We start from the raw sequence: 20905 nt of genomic DNA, 5'->3' as shown, positions 1-20905 counted from the left end.
GTTATTTAGTTGAAAACAATCTCGATCGAGTAAAGGATATAAGGTGAATAGCTTGACGAATTCATTTGGCAGCCATGTATATATTCTGAATCCTTGGTGCTGGTATATAACATAATCGATCATCTACGAACTAGTGTATCATTCACAGTTGCTCGAAATCAATTTTTTGCAAGCTACTCAATTTTCATAGGAAATACGATGCATGCAAAAAGACATCATCTCGACCAAACAACTTTCAGGTTCAATTCGAAAAATTAATTCTTGCACGCCATGTACAGATTTTAGTTCAACGATTCGTCACCTGGACCAACGGATCGAACTGGATGACGATGGTGTTGAAGAGTGACACGTCATCGCCTTCTTCGACCGCCGTGCCGCAAGTGTCCAGTGAAATACGGAAACCGTATGAGCTGCGTGCACTGTTGTGCTCCACGTATCTGCTTCGTAAAACGATATTTAACGATCTTTGTGAACAAAATTGGAGTAGTTAGTACTCGAAAAGTCAACTATCGGTTAAGTCTCAAAAGACTAAGGGAGAACTAAGATTAGTGAACGAATTTGAAATATTTGCAGTCTCATTTACATTATTACCGTTTAATTGAAATGTACACAAATAAAATTACGAGACTCACCGTACTTGTCAGCTGTCAATGAGAAGAATCCTCTCAACAGAAGGAGGTAGAATAAATACATAAACCTTCTACAGAAGATATCCAGCGATTCAAGATGAGGGAAAAGTAGAAAGTCAATTACGATTCGCGAAGAAATATAGCATCAGACAAAAGTAGCAAGACATGACAACATCGGGCTGCATATTGGTACAATCGAGGCTTGCCATTCTATTTGCTCAGAATCAAACTAAACTTCTTCCACTCATACATGGACGAATTGTTCTGCTCATCATTCTCCCAATACTCGTCTTAATTGTTGAAAATATGAACATTCTAGTAAACATCCAATTACAAAAATGGGATTACAAATTATTGTTATTCGTGTAAGATATAAAAAAACAAACATCAATATATTGATTGCTAGGAGTTTTGCAGTTTTTTGCCTATGTCGAGGCGCATGTTGCATGTTGCGGCTGGGAACGCAGCACTCCTGACGGCATTTGGGTGACGGTGGCAAGGGCCTTTGTGGCCCTGGCCACAACAGTAAATTTGCAATCTGAAATTGCAAGTCATTTTGATACATCTACATCATTGCAACCACATTTAGACATAACTAAAGTTATTTTAACGTTTCTACCGCCATAAGTGAGTTATATTCTCGTAAAAATAAGTTTCCTTAATTTACGTCTGACACGGCGGTCATCCAATCTTGCGTATCAGCTTATGAAAATAATTAAAATGTTATTGCTCATGTGTTGACTTCATTAGAAATGTCGAACCCTTCAATGTTTTAATTAATCAAGAGCAGAAAAAATAGGGAATCTGATGAAACATACAATTTCGGAAAACGTTAGAAAACGCTTTTAACGCCAATGAAAGGTTTCAACAGTTATAAAATATATTATGATGACGTTTATTCTCTGCCAATTACCATGAATCCTAAAAGTGTTTTGCAGAAACAGGAGTTTGCTGCTAAATGGATCGGTTATCATCACATCTATCAAGATTATTCTTGATAGATGTGAAGTATCAAGTGAAATCGATGTTAAATTGCATGGATAAAAAAAGTAAGTAGGTTTATTTCGTGTGTATTATAATCGTTAAATGTAATTGAGAAAATTGTCGCCTCTAATTCTCAGATTCTAGTTTACAAATCCTCATTCTATACATATCTACATCTCTATGGAATGCAGTACGGGAGCTTGTGGATGTTTCAAAGCTACCATCTACATTCTTGCAAATTGCACATTATATATGCTTGATTAAGCGGGACCTGAATCTCTCGTGAGATGTTTCCTACGGATAATTCCGACCAACACCGAAAAGACCACAATGATAAAAAATGCTAGAACACCAATTAAACTAGAGGACGTATTCGAATTCTGTACTTTAATTTTCTCTTCGTTATTTGCCTCCCTCTTGAATCTTGACACATCAGCTGGATTTGAAGCCGGGTCTTTAACTTCGATTACATTAGAAACGGTCAAAGTTTTGATTGAGTGATTCGGAAGTTCATTGAAGAGATCGCGACGTTTCCGAGAGGGAGATTTCAGACTTGTGAAAACATCTGCCGTCAACCTGGCACCATAAGGCAATCTTTTCCGGAGGGGGCGCTGATGTAGCCAGCTGTGAAAAGCATGATTTTCAAGATTTGGAAGTGGTTTCGAAGGATGACCTTGAGTTTGCACGCAATGCGGTCGGATATCATTGCTTCCTGTGCAGTGAGCTTCCTCTGCTTGCGGGCACGACGGATGTTTGGGGTTTCTGTCACAACATAGCCGTGATCCTGGATTCGAGATGCATTGGCTAACATCGGGCTTTGGTTTCGGAGTGGGTGGTAACTTACAACTTGCATGCATTGGCATCAAATCGCAGCATTCTTTGGAGCCGGGCGAGGATACACAAATTGCGGCAACAGTATTAGTGCCAATTGAACTATCTGGTTCAACATTGGGTTGCCTGCAGCTAGGATGTCGGAAATTTGTGATGCAACATAAGTCGCTTCCAGGTGATTCTACGCATGGATCGGGACGCAGTGTTGTAGTATAGCCTTCGTTGCAACTTTCATGTTTTCTGTTAATTGAACAACATTCGTAACTTCCAGGAAATCTAATGCAAGGATCAAAGTAAGTAGGCTTAAACGTGGTCGTGACGCAGCTAGGATGTTGTTTATTTGAAGAACAACATTGACTTGAGCCAGGATTACTTATACATGGATCATCCGCGGTAGGTCTGGCACAAGATCCATGAGTAGGATTTATTATGCAACACAGAGGGCTTCCAGGGCCTCGACTGCAAGGGTCTTCTTTCGTCGTCGTTGTAGCATCAGGCCTGCAACTCGCGTGAGACGCCTGGACTGAACAACATTCGTAACTGCCAGGGAATCTTACACACGGATCAAAATACGTTGGCCTTACAGTGGTCGTACCACAACTAGCGTCAAATGGATTACGATTACAGCACTGAATGGACCCTGGGTGCAACCTGCAGAGATCAACAGATGTAGTAGGCCTTTGGGCAGTAGTCCTTAACGTTGTAGTAACACAACTGAAATGAGAAGGATTGCCTGAACAGCATTGATTGGATCCAGGATTTTGTTGGCATGGATCGGCTCTTGTTGTGGGCCGGGAAGTTGTAGCAACACAACTGAAATGAGAAGGATTGCCAGAACAGCATTGATTAGATCCAGGATTTTGTCGGCATGGATCCGGTCTCGTGGGCCGTGAAGTTGTAGAAACACAACTGAAATGAGAAGGATTTCCTGTACAGCATTGATTGGATCCAGGGTTTTGTCGGCATGGATCGGCTTTTGTTGTGGACCGAGAAGTTGTAGTAACACAACTGAGATGAGAAGGATTACCTGAACAGCATTGATTGGATCCAGGATTTTGTTGGCATGGATCGGCTCTTGTTGTGGGCCGGGAAGTTGTAGTTACACAACTGAAATGAGAAGGATTGCCTGTGCAGCATTGATTGGATCCAGGATTTTGTCGGCATGGATCGGCTTTCGTTGTGGGCCGGAAAGTTGTAGTAAAACAACTGAAATGAGAAGGATTGTCTGTGCAGCATTGATTGGATCCAGGATTTTGTCGGCATGGATCGGCTCTTGTTGTGGGCCGGGAAGTTGTAGTAATACAACTGAAATGAGAAGGATTACCTGAACAGCATTGATTTGATCCAGGCGAATATTCGCACGGTGATGGAGGGTCAAATGTTGGTTTGCAGCTCAGGTGTTCTGGTTGATAGCGGCAACATTCCAGAGATCCTGGATTTATGTCACATAAATCCTGTGGAGAGGGTGTGATGCAGCTTGGATGATTTTTCTCTGTGGAACAACACTTATTTGAGCCTGGTGAAACTGAGCATACGTCAATTACATCAGTACACACTGGTGAAACACAACCTCCTTCACAAAGCTGTACCTCACATGATAGGAAAACATCCATTTTATCTGGAAATTTGAATGCATATAGTGTTGCAAATGCTATAAGATCTGCACCAGAAGTTCCAGTAGCGTCTGTCTTCAAAAACTGGCCCATGAGTTTTGGTTTTGTAGGACAACCGTTTTCGTTAGAGAGTTGAAGTTTTATTGTCTCTGGACTTTCAGTGTCTTGAGAGTCATATGCATAACAATTTTTCACAAGCATATCATACTCTCCTCGCCCATCTTTCGTGTAAACAACAACCGTCATTTCATCCCCTATGTCTACGATTCCTTGCACGGCATTAGAAAATGGTCCTTTTCCGAGCTTAATGTCCATCCAACACTCGACATCGTCTGCGTTATATCTGATTTCTTCCGCTTGCAACATTCCTACAGAAAATGGTTTGAAGGAAATCACTTTTTCTTTCCTTTTTTCAAAACTGCATGTAATTTTGCGAGCTGTGTCCCACACTTCTTGAAAATGCTGGTCATTTTGTATCATAATTATATTTTGTAAAGTACTCTCGGACAGGTTTTCTCCTCCACATCGATTCTTCGGAATGACGAATGTGTAGGAAGACAATCCCTGGTTTGCTTCAACAAATCTGGAGAGAAACATGCAGTTTCGTTTATGAGTCTAAGTCTATGTAAGGCATAAAATTTCATGAAAGTTCCTGACTTTTATTTCAAATAAAAACCTGCCATATTTCAATCATAGGCATAAATTTTTATATATATCTCATATGTCACAATTCTTAATCGAACAAGTGCCAACTTGAAACTTACTATTTACTTAAGATTTAGTGATATCTTGAACTCACCTCTTCAAGCACAAAGTTCATCAGCAAAAAAGGACAGTGTCAGAAGAAATTGTCATACGAAATCAGTCACTTCACATTGAATTGTAGTCAAGTAGAGGACATATCAGTAAAAACCATCAATTTTATTTTATTTGTATTCTCAGTAAAAAGGTATAATTTAAAATCCATTGAAGTAGGGCTGGTTTTGCGAACAAGCATATATTTGTTTAAGGACAGAATTCTCCTATGATATGCTTAAGAGACTATAGTGAGGTGTTGATGCATAATTTAAAAATTGAGTTATTTTGAGTTAACTTGGGAAAATAGTACACATATACGCTTATCACTAATACAAAAAATTAAATCTGATGCTCACTGCATGTTACATGCTGACATCAGTGTTATGCCAAATATTTGAATGAATACATGGCATATGAAGGTGTTTCTTTGTAAGGTATAGGCTGCTGTATCGCGCGGCTCATTTGTTGTTGGCTTTCTTCAACTTTACGTATAAGCAGACAAATACAACCAGGAATAACAGACATACGCTTAGAAGCACGATGAAGCTTAAAATTGCCGTTGGAGTGAGACAAAATAAGTTTGAGTGATAACTTTTGTTGTCATGTGATTGCACAGGAAAATCTTGTGCAGATACCACAAACATCGATCTAGTCAATTGTACCGGAACTTTTTTCTCCGATAACAATGGAAGCTCTGTTTCTTCAACTGAACGAGCAGATCTCGCAGTTTTTGTCTTGGGAAGAATTTTCTGTCCAAAAATTCTTGAACGTCTCCCATCTCCTCGTTGATAATGGAAATTATGAAAAGCGTGATGACGCGATTCACCTTCCCATTCCGGTCCAGTGGGCTCGGGTTTACTTTGAGGTTCACTACCAATTTCCTTTCCTCGATTTGGAGACTTAGTTGGTGCAGGTTTAGGTTTCAATTGTGGACGCGGTGATGTGGGTTTTGGGGTCGTGATGGGTTCACCAAACAAGATTCCGCCAGATCGTTTAGGAGTGGTTTTTGGTGGTGTTGATGGAACTGTGAAGGGGGTTGTTGCTTCCGTAGTAGTGGTCGATGCGGGAGTTGTAATTGTTGCAGGGAATAAAATTGACCCATATCGCCCATCTTTAGTAGCTGTTTCACATTCAGGGTGGAGAGAGCCAGGGAAACATTTCTCCGTTGTGGTAGTTGGACATCGTGGATCGCTTGACCCCGGATAACAAAGGGGTGTCTCTGTGGTAGTAATGACGGGCTTCGTTGTTTTGGGGATGTTGAGGTTTACTAAACAATTCGGATCATTAGTTCCTGGAACACAAGTACCAGTATCTGGGAACAATGCCTTGCCCTGCTTAGGAGAATCGCATGCAGGGTCTCTTGAGCCAGGATAACATTTTGGCTTGGGTGGAGGCAAGGTGATGTACGGGCATCTTGGGTCAATAATTCCTGGTCTACAAATGAATGGAGTCTGCGTAGTACTTTGAGGGCATTCGGGACTTGTTGATCCAGGCGGACAGTAGGGTGTAGGTTTAGTTGTGTAAATGGGTTCTCCAAATAAGGTACTTCCAGATCTGCGCGGCGGTTCAGTGGTCGGTGCAGAGCATTTGTTATCACATTCTCCTTTGCAAACTTCAACGTTGCAAGTCATATACACATCCATGACATCGGGAAATTTAAAAGCATTAACGTAAGCATAAGTTACTATAATAGATCCAGATCCGTCGTCTTGTCGAGTAGTGAAAAACGAGCTGATCAGTTTATCTTTCAGTACGCAACCTTCTTCGTCTGTCAGTTGTAAACGGGGAGTTGCAGGATTGTCAAAATCTGATCCAGCGAAAGCGTAACAGTCTTTAGCAGACACGTCATACTGCCTCTCGTTGTCTCTGGCGAACACAAGCAGGGAAAGAGAATCCCCTATTTTTACGATGGAGTTGATGTCCTTAACATTGGGCCATTTTCCGAGTTGCAAGTCCATCCAACATTCAATAGGTTGATCTCCCTGGAATTTTACTTCCTGGGATTGTAGCATTCCTACGGTGAAAGGATTGAAGTTGACAGTTTTTACGTAGTTGTCTACCCAGTCACACGTAATTGTTCTAGCCACGTCCCAAATTTCTTGAATGTACTTGTCGTTTTGAACGATGATTGTATTAGATAGTTCAGTACGAGATGCATCTTCTGGCACTTGCTCCATTACAGAACCGCATTCGTTACTGGAAATCCACAGCTTGTAGGATGATTGACCCGAGTTCTCCTCCACGTACCTGATATCAGTCGTCAAAGAGTCACATATTGACAGAGAAAGAAGGAGAAGGAGGATCTGCAGGGCCGAAGAAGACACGTAAAGATTTACGAAAGCGCAAGAACATTTATCTGGAAGATTGAAAGTGGTAGAAGTGTTTTGGATCCGTCATGTAATGTCATTTGATCAGTAGTGTCAGCAAACGAAGTCCAATTAAGGTCAGGAGTGAGCAAGGCAGGGATGCAATATTAGCGTATGAGACACTAAGGAAAACGCAGTCGAATGCTAGAAGCAACTTTATTTTCAAACCATCAGAACTCATACAATGGCACTAACCTAAAACAACAAACCAACAATTGGTTAAGCAACACACTTGCTTGATAAACGCATATTAGAAGCTTGGACTGTGGGCAAACTTGAGCAATGCAGAAGCAGGAGATTGAATTTGATCAAGTAACAATGAGACTACGCGCATCATTTGCAACTAAAACGGCAAGCCTCGGACGATCTGACGACGGTCACGATCGGATCACCAGCTAATGCGAAGACCAGCCACAAATCATGGAGGAGAAGAGTTAAAAGGAAAATGGAAAGTTTATCAAGAAAGCTTCCATGCAATTTATAGGTTTAAACATTTGTTTATAGGAAATGTTTAGCAAAAATTTTAGTTTAATATATTGACAGATTTATTTAATGTGTAACTACTAAGTCTCATGGTTACTTGTTCAGATTGGGTTTGTAAATAATAAGTTTAATGTTTGACTTGAAAAAGTGATGCGAAAGATTTAATTCCCTTTCAAAGGACCCACAGCTCACTCTTTTTCAGTGAATGCTAACAACTGGCAAAGAACTGAATATCATCTGAAATCCTTTGATATTGCATTTAAGCAAAAAATATTTGCTTCGATACTATTAAATTGAAATGACTTAATTTTGCCAATGATATTATAATAAAGAGATATTAAAGGGATACAAAGAGAGTTTTAGAAGTATCTTACACGATACAAACACAAATTTTCAGAACACTCTAGCCAATAACTTACTAGAGAGCTGTTGTTATCTTCACATATAATAATGAAGTGTAAAAATGAGCCGTGGTTGCAGTGCAACGTTAATTTTTTTAATGAGTGTACGATATTAATGTTAACTCTTAAATTTTGTTATCATGTGTAGAAATATAGGTGCAAATTGATACTTTAATACTTAAAAACCCACCCATCCCATCACACATGCTATGAATGTGTTAAAACCTCGTCATGCCCAGCAGAGAAAACTACGACAACTCATGCAAATTACTCCACTCTACTTCCGCAGTTAATATGTGTTATTAGCAGGGCGCAGCATAATTGAGAATATAACATTTTATATATTCTCAACTATTATTATTTAATTCTGATGTTATTTTGGGTACCATTCCGATAGCCTCGATAACAAAATAAAGATGGAACAAATACGTATGTTATCCTACGATACCAAAAGATTTTAAAGACAAAACAGACAACTATTTAATAGTGAACCAATATCAAATACAGAAGCCCACACAATCACGTGTTCAAATAGAGTTGCCGATAACCATAACTTTATGACGATATAGAGGATTCTGCTTATTTCGCTTAGTTTTTTTAAACTTAAGCAATGATTAGAAGAATTCAATTCTTTATTGCTATAAGTGTTGAAAACATTTATTCGTGCATTGACACGCACGGTAACAAGGAAACCAATCAGTTATTGCGATTAAAAGTTAATGAATCATAACTATTTGAGGTTTTGATATATGATGGCTGTTTTAATGGGCTAAACATGCATGGATCAAGTTGAAAAATTTTCACTCGCTATTGTCAGGCACGATGGTGCAAGGGATGGAGCTATTCAAATTTACCACAAACGTATATTCTTGTTATAATTAGAATTAATTTAGAGTAACGATATTGTAGTAAAAAACTTTAATCTACAATCTGTTTTCATCCACTGCTTGAGCTCAAAGGTACACAGTTATTAAATCTAATTTTTATACGTTAATATATTCTTTCTTGTTGATAGCTCTTAATGTTACGTTTAATTCATCTCATTTGACCGAGTTTTCGGTATCAAAAACTTGTCCCATGCATGAATGTGTGTTACTCGTGCGTTCATTAATAGCAGGAAAAGAAGCTGCATTGTCATGTTAGGAGTTCTTCTCACATTGTCAGTTCGGATGTTGATACCAAAGTGTTGATACCAATGTAAGAAAGTGTTCGGTTTAAGTGAGTAATAAGGTTTTAAAAGAGAAAAAGGAGCTGCAGAGCGAAACACTGTGTTGCTAAGATGTCTGCGCGTTAACACTTGATTGTTTAAATACAGAATTTCGCTTAAACACGCGTGAGAAATGGTTAATCGCATGGCAGCTCTCGTTTTTATGGACCCAGTTAATTATCATGGTTATGGTTATTAAATTCAAAAGTTGAATAATTTTTTAGAGCGTTTTGTCCTGCAGCTCGTGGATCACGTTGCGTTGGATTTTGCAGTGGTTAGTTCGGAGGATTCATCGTAGGAATTCAATGTATAGAGACACCAGAAATCCAATTATTTTTGTCTTTATAGTCAGTCCAGCGTGTAAGATGAAGTGAGACTGTGGAGTGTACGAGATACAAGCTTGAGAAAGAAAGTTTAGGTGAAAGATTTAAAGAACACTGAAATAATATCTATTTAAAAAATAATATTTTAGATTTTTTATATAAGACATTAAAAGCCGAAACATGGGAAGACAAAAAATTTAGAGAAAAATTTAAAACATTCATTTATCAATATTTCACGCAGTTTTATTTCGCCTTATTTAGAATATTCATTTAACTCACCGTGCACTGCAAGCTTAATTATAAAGCTCTTGCTGAAAGAGGCATTAATGCGGGAACAGCTCAAGCTTTTATAAAAATGTAATTGCATTTTAATGTGAACATTTTGCTTGAGAATATTAATGCCGATTCTACAACAGGAAAACCTCAGAACTCTCGACCAATCTTTGGTTGGCCTTTGTGCCTATCTTTCATAGGAGAAGCTCAAATAATTTACTCGGATTCGTGGGCATCTTTTAGCTTAGGATGTTAGTTGAATTATGCTTCATGTGGAAGATTCAATGTCACCATCATCACTTGTGGAGCGTGAGGTTTTCCTGCTTGTCATTGCACATTTAAACAAGCACATCTAAATAGATAACAAAATGCGTAGCTAAGATATTGGTTTACGCTACGTTAAGCCGAGCTATGCTAATCCATTGCCTGTTCAGCTCGAGAAAGCGAAGATTGTATAATATAAAGGCTCATCCTAAATCGTATGAGTACTGACCGACATGCAGGGTCCGAGTAATATCCTTTACTGAAGATTATTCCGTTGAAGGGTTGAGAGAAATCGATGGTGACCGTCATGCCGGCCTTATCGCAAATAACATCGAGGTCGGTGATCATAGCCATGTTCATCATCGCCCCTCCGGCCTGCGGTGACAGACATGTCACCGCCTGGAGGTGGTAGAAATGCATGGTTTTAGCAGTGGAATATAGCGGGTGAGGAAGATTAGTAAAAATATTCATATACGGATAAGAAATCTCCCATGATATAAATGAGAATTAGGAGAAGCCAATACCAATTTATTATTTATTGTTTCACCACTCATATTACTTGTCACTTCCTGTGGCTGCTTCAATTATTACTCAATCTGTTTACCTAATTTCGGCGTCTCGCGTCTATTGAGGAAGTAAATAAAATGTCCGTGTATCAAGTCTATACATTAGTACGTAAGCTAAAAAAATAGTCGATTTGAATTTCTTTCCCGTGAACTCTGATAACCAAAACAGCTGGGAAACATCTAAGTTAAAAATCAAGATTTCCATCAGAGGAGTCGAACTTGGTGTAAATTAGAAAGAGATGCATAGATTTTGCATATATTCACAAAGCCATAAAAGATCAAGACGAAGAAGCATCATAAGTGTGTCATGGCAGACGGCAGCTGCATGAAGATGACCTTGCGTGCGCAGTTAACCAACCAACTTTCTCGTAACTTTAGGCCAGTAGTGGTCAGACGATCTCTCCCTTCCAATAGTCAGAAGCCTTCTGATCCCAGCTTACTTAAAAAAATTTAACTCAGTACTCACTGCAGTGAGTGACAGAGAACGCATTTTCTCGTCGACGAAAACTTGAGGTTACGGACGGACGGACAGACAGACGGACATGGCGAGCACAATAGTGCATTTTTTCCATAAATGTGAAAATGCGCTAAAAATTGTTACCCATAATCATAATCAATCTCATTTAAGCTTGTTAAAGCTTGTGTGTTAGTTTGGGTGTTTTTTAAGCCGGACGCTAGAAATATTTACGGGTGTTTGAACCCGTATTCATGATACCATAAGCCCGTACTCATGATACTAAGCCCGTATTCACGATATGATACCTGAAACTAAAATTTTGTTCATAGTGGGACATATTAATTCATTGCAAAAACGACTAGAGAGAGTTGGAACAAAAATATCAACTTCTATATTGGTATTTATAAATTTCAAAGCAGAAGATGAAAAAATAGTCGAATGGGAATTGTAATTAAAATGCAAAATTTTGGTTAGTACCATTTTTTTCATTAAAAATTTCTAATTTTATTCATATTAGCGGGAATCGTGAAAACGCCATTCTAAAATTTCAGCAATTATTGATCAAGGGCAACACTGAGCTGAACGAGCTGAATAAAAAAAAAAGTTTTTTTTGTCAGATCAACAAGACTTGTTTTAGATTTACTGCAATTTCTTTCTCAGTTAATATTAGATTTCGTATTCACCGGCGCAGTGTTGATCAAATTTTAGTAGCGATGCTACTTCGTCCTTGAGTGGCAATGACTGTAAATGCTTCTATCTCCTTGCCTCATTATATCCATGGTCGGCCAGGTGAAAGGTAACCTGCCAACGCATTTCACGTTTCGATTTATCAAATAAAAATAATGCTTTTATTTCAGTTGATAAATCTCTATGACAATTTTCATTATATAATTTTTTGATAAAAGGATAAGAAGGTTACTCTAATTATTTCAGTACTAAACTCCAAACGATTTATAATTGATTATTTCCAGATTGTACTCATCTCAGATCAACAAATGTTTATGAGGAGTTAAGTTTCGAATTTTTGTGAATGTACATGAAGGAGCAAGTTCATACAATGAATTACGTTTGACTCTAATGCCTTGCTCTAATGCTTGAGGTTCTATCACGATAAACATAGGCCACGATATATCGGCGAGGCATGGTTGTTAGCCGTCGGCAAGGTTACAAGTGTTCAGCAAAAACAGAAATGAACTTGTGAGGCGCAGGATTGGCAGTATTTAACGAGAAAAATAAGAGGTCGCGGAGGAGAAGTTGTTGCCTCTAAAGATGACCTACTGACCTTACGATCATGGTTAAGAGTTCTTAGATAATAGCGCTAAAGTGGCGGTAAAACTAGCCCCTTTTATTCGTTTGTGAGAAGCCACGCAACTGACATACACGGCGGACACGCAGGCTTTCACAGCGAGTCTCAGAATAGCGGGGCATCTGCAGCGCCAATACAAGACGCTGCATTATCCATTATTAGCTCGATGTTTTGAAAGTCTGCGGTTATTCCAGAGTCAATATCTATTATCCAGAGTATATAAGCTCTTCAAGCTCAGAGTATGTAAGCTAAAGAAATATCACTGGTAAGAGAAGCTTGTAATTTCAATTTAATACGTTATTGAAACCTTCAGTTTCATTTACATTGTTGTAGAAGAGAATTTCAAATTCATAAGAAAATTTACCACGAAATGATTTAGTGAAATTTGAGCTCAAACACTAATTGTGTTTTACTTCAGCAGAAACATGATGGCATTATGAAATATTACCAAGTAGGTTTTAGAACTAAGTGCGCATGAGTGGCAATTGGCATAAAAATAGAAGTGACCGTGCCCTAATGTTATCGAACATAAGGAGAAATTAGCGTATTAGTGTGCAACGTAGTGAAAATTTCCTTTCTAGATCTGGAAGATCTCGAAAGGCAACGGCCATATTTCCAGAATGTGACATGAGGTCATTGCGAATCCAACAAGGCCAGAACACTGTAATTGCTCTCTGATGCAACATTCGCGCTTCTCAGCTACATTTTAACTCGAATTCTCAGCTACAAATAACTCGAATTTATACTAAGTGTGAAACTAGCAGTGAGCTCACATCACTGTCTGCTAAATTCGTTACCGTTCAGTTATACTGTCGTTCAGCCAGTAATACTGTCGTTATGCAGCCACCTAGCAATAGTCGTACAAACAATTAAAATAAATTTGACAGCTGTTATTAACAAAAGGTTAGACGAGGCATGGAGAGCAAAGCCTCATAAAGAAAAAAAGCCATTGGAATGTTAGATGATACATAGTTCTAACCCTAATTATTCATATTAGTTTGACGTCATAGTTTTGCTCATGGTTGTTCTTATGACATAAGTTTTATTCTCTACACCAATGCAATGCTGCACAAGTTTTTCATTTCACTACTGCAGAGATGTTTTTTCAAAATCGACTGAATTTTGATTTTCTTGCCCAGTACCATTTAGTTAAAAAAACACTGTAAAATTCTCAGTGTTAAGCAGAAACAGAGAAATGTTCAGAGAAACAGAGAAATGTTCTTCGGCTGAGACTGATTGAACTGCGTAATACAATTTAAATATTTAGCCATCAACTTCGTAGGAGATCGGGAATATTCTTTGAAACAGAGTTAACGGTCCTTGTATTTCCAGTACTGCGCGCCTATTACTGCGTTGCAAAGAAAAAATATTCGACACGCAGCATAAAAAAGAAAAGGACACAAATTTCGAAAGCTCTCAATCATCCTGCAATCGTGTTTTTTTGCTACAGGCAAATTGGTTGAGATTGCAGTCCACGTGGAACTCTAATCATCATTGCACTAAATGATGAAGGCTTGCATTGTGCTGCGTGCGCCAATTGTGACATTACAAAAGCCAAAGAAAAACTTTGAAGTCTCGATAAAACTCCTCATATAATTGTTAGCTCATATTTTTATGTGCAGTGTCCAATAACTCTCTGTATGGGCCCTTCTCTCAGGCCACTTCTTCATGTGAGGTCAGATGCATCAATTTTCTGAGCCAACCTACATGCTGGCATTGCGAGCTCTGATGGAAGAGGCCACTTCTTGAGTCAGCTTCGCACCTGACTCCTCAACCTAGATACGATACTGGGATCTGGGGCTATCTATATACGAGGTGCTCAATCAGCAAGAGTGTGCAAGCACTCCAGCACATCATGGATTTTCAAATGTCTTGAAAGAAAGACATTTCAAATGTTCAAATGTCTTGAACATTTGAAAAATGAAAGAAAAAAATTCGTTGTACATTACTATGGATCATAATTCTCAAAAGAGCTAGAAGCATGAAATTTAAAATACTGGTAAATTTGTATAAGTTAATTGAACTCGGTTCAGCTATTAACTGAGTATATCTTTTGATTAAATTACCAAGTCCAATCGAGCTTATTTAACCACAGTATTCGACGTAAATAAAACGTAATGCGAAATGTCATTATATCATTTGCATATCATTTGCATGTCTCTAACTAAGTTTTGTTGGTCGATTGCGCTCTTCAAATTTGTTTCAAATGCTCCTCCAACGACATAGCTTGAAAAAAAATTCACTAGTTAGCATCATATAATTTTCGTACGAGTACAACTACAAATGTTTTCAAGCAATTTTGAAATATCTGAGGAAGCACAAAGAGTTCAACAAGCGACTCCTTATACAAGGGCTGCTTCACATGCAGAGAAGTGACCGACCGAATAAGCCAGCATCTACCAGACTACAGCGCCTGAGACCGTCTGCCCTGCCAGAGCATAACTCACGAGCAGCTTCCACGGAGGGAGAAGGGTGCATGATAGATTGTCCAAAATGTCTCTTAAATAAACAGAGAAATGTTTACGCTAAAGAGCTCGCCATATTCTTTGAAGGAGCTTCGTATATCATTCATTCAGATGGTCTAGTCGTAGTTGAATGCAAAATGAGCATCAAAAGTTTTTTTTTATAGAATGAAAGACCATGGAGCGTGCGTGTGTTTAAAATTCTAACGTCATTAAATGCATGAGCATCGAATTAATATGTCGATTCGTATCAGTCAGTCTAGCTGGTATGACCTACGATTGCCACAGAGCAGCGAAAAACCTTTTCTCGGTTATTAATTTTGCAGGCGCCCATAACTGGATGATGTGGGCCCCGGGGTGAACACTGAACAGCACAATGATTTGCTACAGATGTGGGCACAAAAAAAAACAACTGCAAATTTTGATTACTTGTAGGGGTACGCATACGCGAAGAACAAGAATCTTTAAGTAGTTGCAGCTGTGTGCACACGTGAAGAACAGCAAGCTCTAATTAGTAGCAGCTGTGTGTACACGCGTAGAACAAATAGAATAAATTACGCGTGAGGCTAAAAAATCGTAACCATTTTCTGAAATGCCAAAATTATTTACAAGCTTGCCATGTTGTAGGTTCTAATTTCCGCTAAGTGGCTATAAAATTTCTTTTCCTATATTATCTTAACGAAATATTCTTTCTAAATAACTGATCGTTATTTGGAACTGATAATGTCAGAGAAATAAACTTTGCGATTGACGTATAACAAATTAAAAAACAATTAGGGTGCCTCAGAGAGCTTAAGTGGTCAGATGTAGAAGCGTTTGCAAGGCAAGCCCTCTAACTCTGACCACCGTGTAATGAGGCAGACAACATTCAAAGGACTCAGTGGGACCTCATATCAAGATCTGACCTCCGACATTATTCCCTTTCTGCATGGCAGTCTCAGTTCTTAGGAACCAAATGCCTCTGTTCAATTTCCTCGTGTGTGTTCTTTGAATTTGAATTAGAAATTGTATATTTAATTCAAATGATTAGTAAAAATTTCCCGAACATAAACTTGTCAATGAATCAGAAATGTTTTTGATTTCGATACATTCAACGAACTATAATGGAGGATTTAAACTTGAAATAACCCAATAGCTACAGTTTGAGCGTCTTTGCATGAACATCCGTTTGATATAACGATGTGTTCGTTGTTCATCTTGATATTGAAGCACTCCTTGCTAGGTATTTAATCTCAGAATTAGTTTATTAAACCTGAATTTGCTAGCGTACTTCGTCGATGAAAAATTTACATCCATAAACATAAAGTAATTTTTATAAATCAATTTAAATTGTACTGTTGCGATCGACAAATTTTCATGAAATATTTCATGAACAGAATGTTGCAGTAAATTCCAAACATCTATCAGGTAGGGAAAGCAGATGCGGTACTATCGATACTTTAATGATTTTAATATAACATTTTGTAGTTTCATTCGTACAGGTGCAAGCGACGCTACGAGCCACAGCAGCAGCGCTGAGAGCGACTGACCAGCAAAGCTGTAGACGTGCAAGTGAAAGTTGCGCGCTCGAGCAGCGACTGAGACTTGACTCGCTGATGCCTAGACGTGGTGCGACGTGCGGCAGAAGCGCTGAATTAAATGAGTGGTCGGTAAATTTTTCCTGCTAAAGGACATTGCCGAAAAGAGACGCTTAATATACTTGCTTTAAAAATGACCATGTTTTAATTAACCGTCCGTGAATTGGCCGCAACTCTGTTAGTATAGATAGCATTGTAGAACGTTGGAAAATGTTCTAGCACATTCTTCACGGCAGCGCTATACTCGAGCTGTGTGCTAATTTTTTGTGTTAGCAATTCTAGTTATGTTTTTAAAAATAATTACTCATTTGAAAATGTTGAAAGTCACATTAAACTGAAATGATATGATTTTCAGTATTTATACATTTGGATACATTTGGATAATCTGTATAGCATCAATACAACTAAGTAGAAGCATTTTAATTTATATTTTCAATGACGAATATTTGAGCAAGAATTATGATCTATCGCGCATTTTGCGTCTTCAGGTGAATATGCACCATCACACTCGATTAAATTGCACAAGCTGTTGCACGTTTAGTTTTACAATTTATTTCACTACACGAATTCCTGTCTCCGTTGCACGTTTAGTTTTACATTGATTAGATTAGACATTTGTAACGATTTGAACATGTTAGTCGCACCGCATGAAAACAAAGGGGAAGGAAGAACTATACTCGCCAATAACTTTACTTATTACGTTGAATTGTTGAATTCATCAGGTTTAATATTTTTATCGTCAGGAATATCTCGTTGTTTTTAATGAGTTTTTCAAAGTTGAGGCGTGAATTAATTCCTCGAAAAGTTAAACTTTGAAAAGTGCCGAAAACTATATCGGTGAGGATGCGAATTAAATAATTTATGTTCGACTAAAATTTGATGTTCTTCAAAATCAAGAGCAGCCCACTATATACTCGCTCAGTTTTAATTTTGATTACAGCTTTTATTAGAATTTATGAGTCACACTACCGAGGTGTTTTGCCCATCAGTAAAGCACGACGAGTAAGTTCAAATGTCAGACGTCATAAGCACACACATGCACATACTAGTTTTGTATAGCGTGCATGTCAAGACAGGTTTGGATGAAGTAGTGGTGCATGGCCAGGTTTGGTGTGGTGAATGCCGTACTGAAGGTTGCGTTCACACGGACTGCTTTGCTGTCTCGTGTTTTCCCTTCAGATGCAGGTTAAACTTTTTGCAATGCATACTGCATTATTATATTTCTAGTCCAATGGTAGGAGTCCCTTCAAGTGCTTGCTTACTACATTCAATTTATGCAATTTTCAATTTTAAATTAATATTCAAATGATGGGCGCATCAATAATTGTTAGCACAGAAATGTCTGAACCTTAATGGTTCCTAGCGTCAAGAGTATATAACTCTCTCGTAAGCAATTTATTTGTGTGTGTAACTAATAAAACTTTTTTTTGTTTGCTTGATGGTATTTTTTCGTGGGGAAATTTTTGGTTCACGATTGTTAAAATGCCTGTTTGGGGTAATTAACCCATTTTAATCTTCGTAATCCTTCTAAACATTTGAAGAAGACGTTTTAAGATGAGGTTACATATCGAATATTTCAGTTTTTCACTAATTAAGGTACGTCTAAATTGTCAGAAAACCTTATTTATTTGAAAGTTCTGATTGATCAACAAACATTAGTTTAAAGCACATTTGTAAGTTTTTTTCTCTCTGTAAAAGTTTGCATTGAAAATTGCTTTAAAAGCAACTCGTGGTTTTCTTGAGTATTGAAGAGTTCAGGGCTATGGAATTCTTTTCAGCCTCTCCTCATTACCGACTACAAATCTGATTTGTTAAGACGGGCGAAACGCTGACCTTATCGCTGCTACGCTAATTTCAGTGCCAGCAATTAGCATCCTGCCCATTGGGCAAGGGTCGGAATATTGATGGAGTCTCAATCGGAGTTCAGCTCAAGCGCTGACCTTTGGCTGCTTGGCCGAGTAACAAGCACAAAGGTTGCCGTTAACACTTTTATTCTTGTGCGAACCAACAACTACTGCGTACAAAGATCATGAAATATTTAATGCAATTCTTGTTGGTAGTAAAAATATACGTACAACAGAAAGAGATAATAATTGACAATATTCAGGAGCATAAGCGATGTATGAATATTCGAACAGGGCGAGATATTCAAATTTCGATGTCGTTATTTTCGAAGAAACATTGTGTTATATATAACCATGAGTTCTGAAAAGTTGAGTGATGGAACTGAAGAGTCTCAGCCTTCGTTATCTATGACTTTCAGAAGAGTCAAAGGGCAACTTCAAAATGAAAGTTGCGATATATATGTATATATACTTTTGGCAGCAATTCATGGTAAATTGCGTGGAATAAAACTTTTGTGTTAAAAATAGCTAGAAGTAAACTTGCAAGTTCTTCTTACGGATAAGAAAGCTTTGCGTGAGATGGGTTTAACATTTCAAGAAAGCAAGCTTAAGAGCAGTCATGGATGCAATCATTGTACTTGAACCAATTTGGTTTGATGTCAAGTAGACGAGAGAATTAATAGTTCAAATAGTTGAGTGCACGAGTTTGTGGCCCTGAATCAACTGATCCACATACTATTCAACATTTCATATATCTTTATGGACACGTCGAACTGATGCTTACCTCAATGTCCAGGGTAAAGGATAGTAAAAGAATAGAAATACCATCTGCACGATTACGTATTTCTCGATTCATTTGGAGTTATTCATTATAAGTTTATATCAACTTTTTATCCTAGTATATCAAAGTGTTGGTTTTGATATTAATTGTAATTGAAGATTAATATTCGTAAAAGTAGGAGGACGCGTCTGACAGTTGACTGCTTTTGCGTATTAAATTTAGAGAAAAAATATAACATTCAATTTCTTAGTTAAAAAATATCCCGCCTTCACTCCAAAGAATTTGTTCACTTAGTTGAATATCCAGTCAAACCATCCCCCGTAAAGAACAATTTTTAGAGTGTTACGCGTGCTGAGCAATTCAGAAGTACACCGCTAACGTCGATATGGATGGCCTTTGTTTTTCTGCGTCAGCCGCAATCACGCGAGAAATCTGTCTCCATGCAAGATGCTATTTCTCGGTCATGTTATGGATCAGCGGCTTTGTGAGGCGTAACAAATCTACTTGCGAAACAGAATGCGAGTCCCTGCCATGCCTGCTCATTATTGCGGATATAGTTGACAAATGCAGTTAATCGGAGGTGGTTTCTGATGCGCATTTCTCTGCTTAGAATTTATACCTAAAATTATTCTGTGATAAATGAAAATATTTTTAATATGGGAAAAACCGGTAATTTATGAATGAGCTTAGGTAAACCCAACTGAATAATGTCCGAAGCAACGAGCGATCGTGGCTATTTTTTTTAAATTTTGAACTGAAAATTTATCTGATCCAGCTCACAAAATGGTTTGTGGGATTTATAAAAAGAGGGAGTGTAAAATCGTTAAATCATTGATAAAATACTACAGAGAAAGAATTTAATTAATAGCCCCCACACACTACGCTGTATAATTTGATTCCAGCAGCTAAATGCATATCATATCTGCGTTAATAAAAGGTAGAGGCAGAGTGGACATGGCTGGCAAGAGACTCAGTATTGAGATAGAGGTTTCGATGTGCCTTGAGCAGTTTTTTTACCATAATCACCGTACGGTTTTTAGACGAGTAAAGGGAGTGTGACCCAGTTACTGATGCAGTGCACCAGATATTCAGCCTGACAAAGAGCTGGAATTGATGCTACACTATTGCTTTACTTTCACCTTTACTGTGCAAACAAGTAGCTCTTCAGGCGCGTTATCGCACCGCGAGTGCACAATTTGAGTTTCGTTAATTTCAGTATTTTTAAAAATTTATGCAAAAGACCATCAAGGAACACTTGAAAAATCGAAATTCGAATGATTATGCGAACAAACGCTAGCAAAACTCAATCGATTGAATGTATCAAAATTATTTTATAGTTGAAATTTTTTTAACATTGTGCTTTTTGGGTTTGCAGTTGAAAGTAAAAAAAGCACTTATTGCTGAACGACACTATTTAAATTATTGGTTATCCCAATAATAATGTTTAAAATTATTCTAATGATTTATTTAGTAAATAAAAACTAAAAAACAGTGCCGCCAAAAGTAGAAACAATAATTCACCTTCAATTTTCTCGATGAATAATAAATGAATTATAATAAATAATTAATAAATAAAATATATATAATAAATATTTGTTATGGAGAAACATTGGTGCAACATCTGTATACTGAAAATATTCAGCATTCAAAGAGGAATATTTTTTCCAGGATTCATCAAAGTCAAATTCTGTCTTAGGACTGGTTTGTCAGAAAGTCCTGTGAGTATAAAGGACAGGTACT

General features: G+C 37.9%; 1 protein-coding gene across 2 annotated transcripts in view; it reads right to left on the bottom strand.

Moving 5' to 3' along the window:
- Window positions 1-20905, bottom strand: part of LOC108682696 (titin) — a 39546-nt gene that overhangs the window by 7868 nt on the left and 10773 nt on the right. For both annotated transcript variants that reach the window (XM_018171917.2, XM_018171918.2), the window contains exons 3-4: window positions 10402-10571; window positions 302-437 (exon numbers count right to left, since the gene is read on the bottom strand). In XM_018171917.2, coding sequence (XP_018027406.1) covers window positions 302-437; window positions 10402-10571 — 306 coding nt within the window. The remainder of the gene's footprint in view (window positions 1-301; window positions 438-10401; window positions 10572-20905) is intronic.

The sequence above is a fragment of the Hyalella azteca genome, unplaced genomic scaffold, assembly GCF_000764305.2.
Source record: "Hyalella azteca isolate HAZT.00-mixed unplaced genomic scaffold, Hazt_2.0.2 contig17406, whole genome shotgun sequence".
NCBI lineage: Eukaryota > Metazoa > Arthropoda > Malacostraca > Amphipoda > Hyalellidae > Hyalella > Hyalella azteca.
This window is presented reverse-complemented; position numbering and strand designations above follow the sequence as displayed.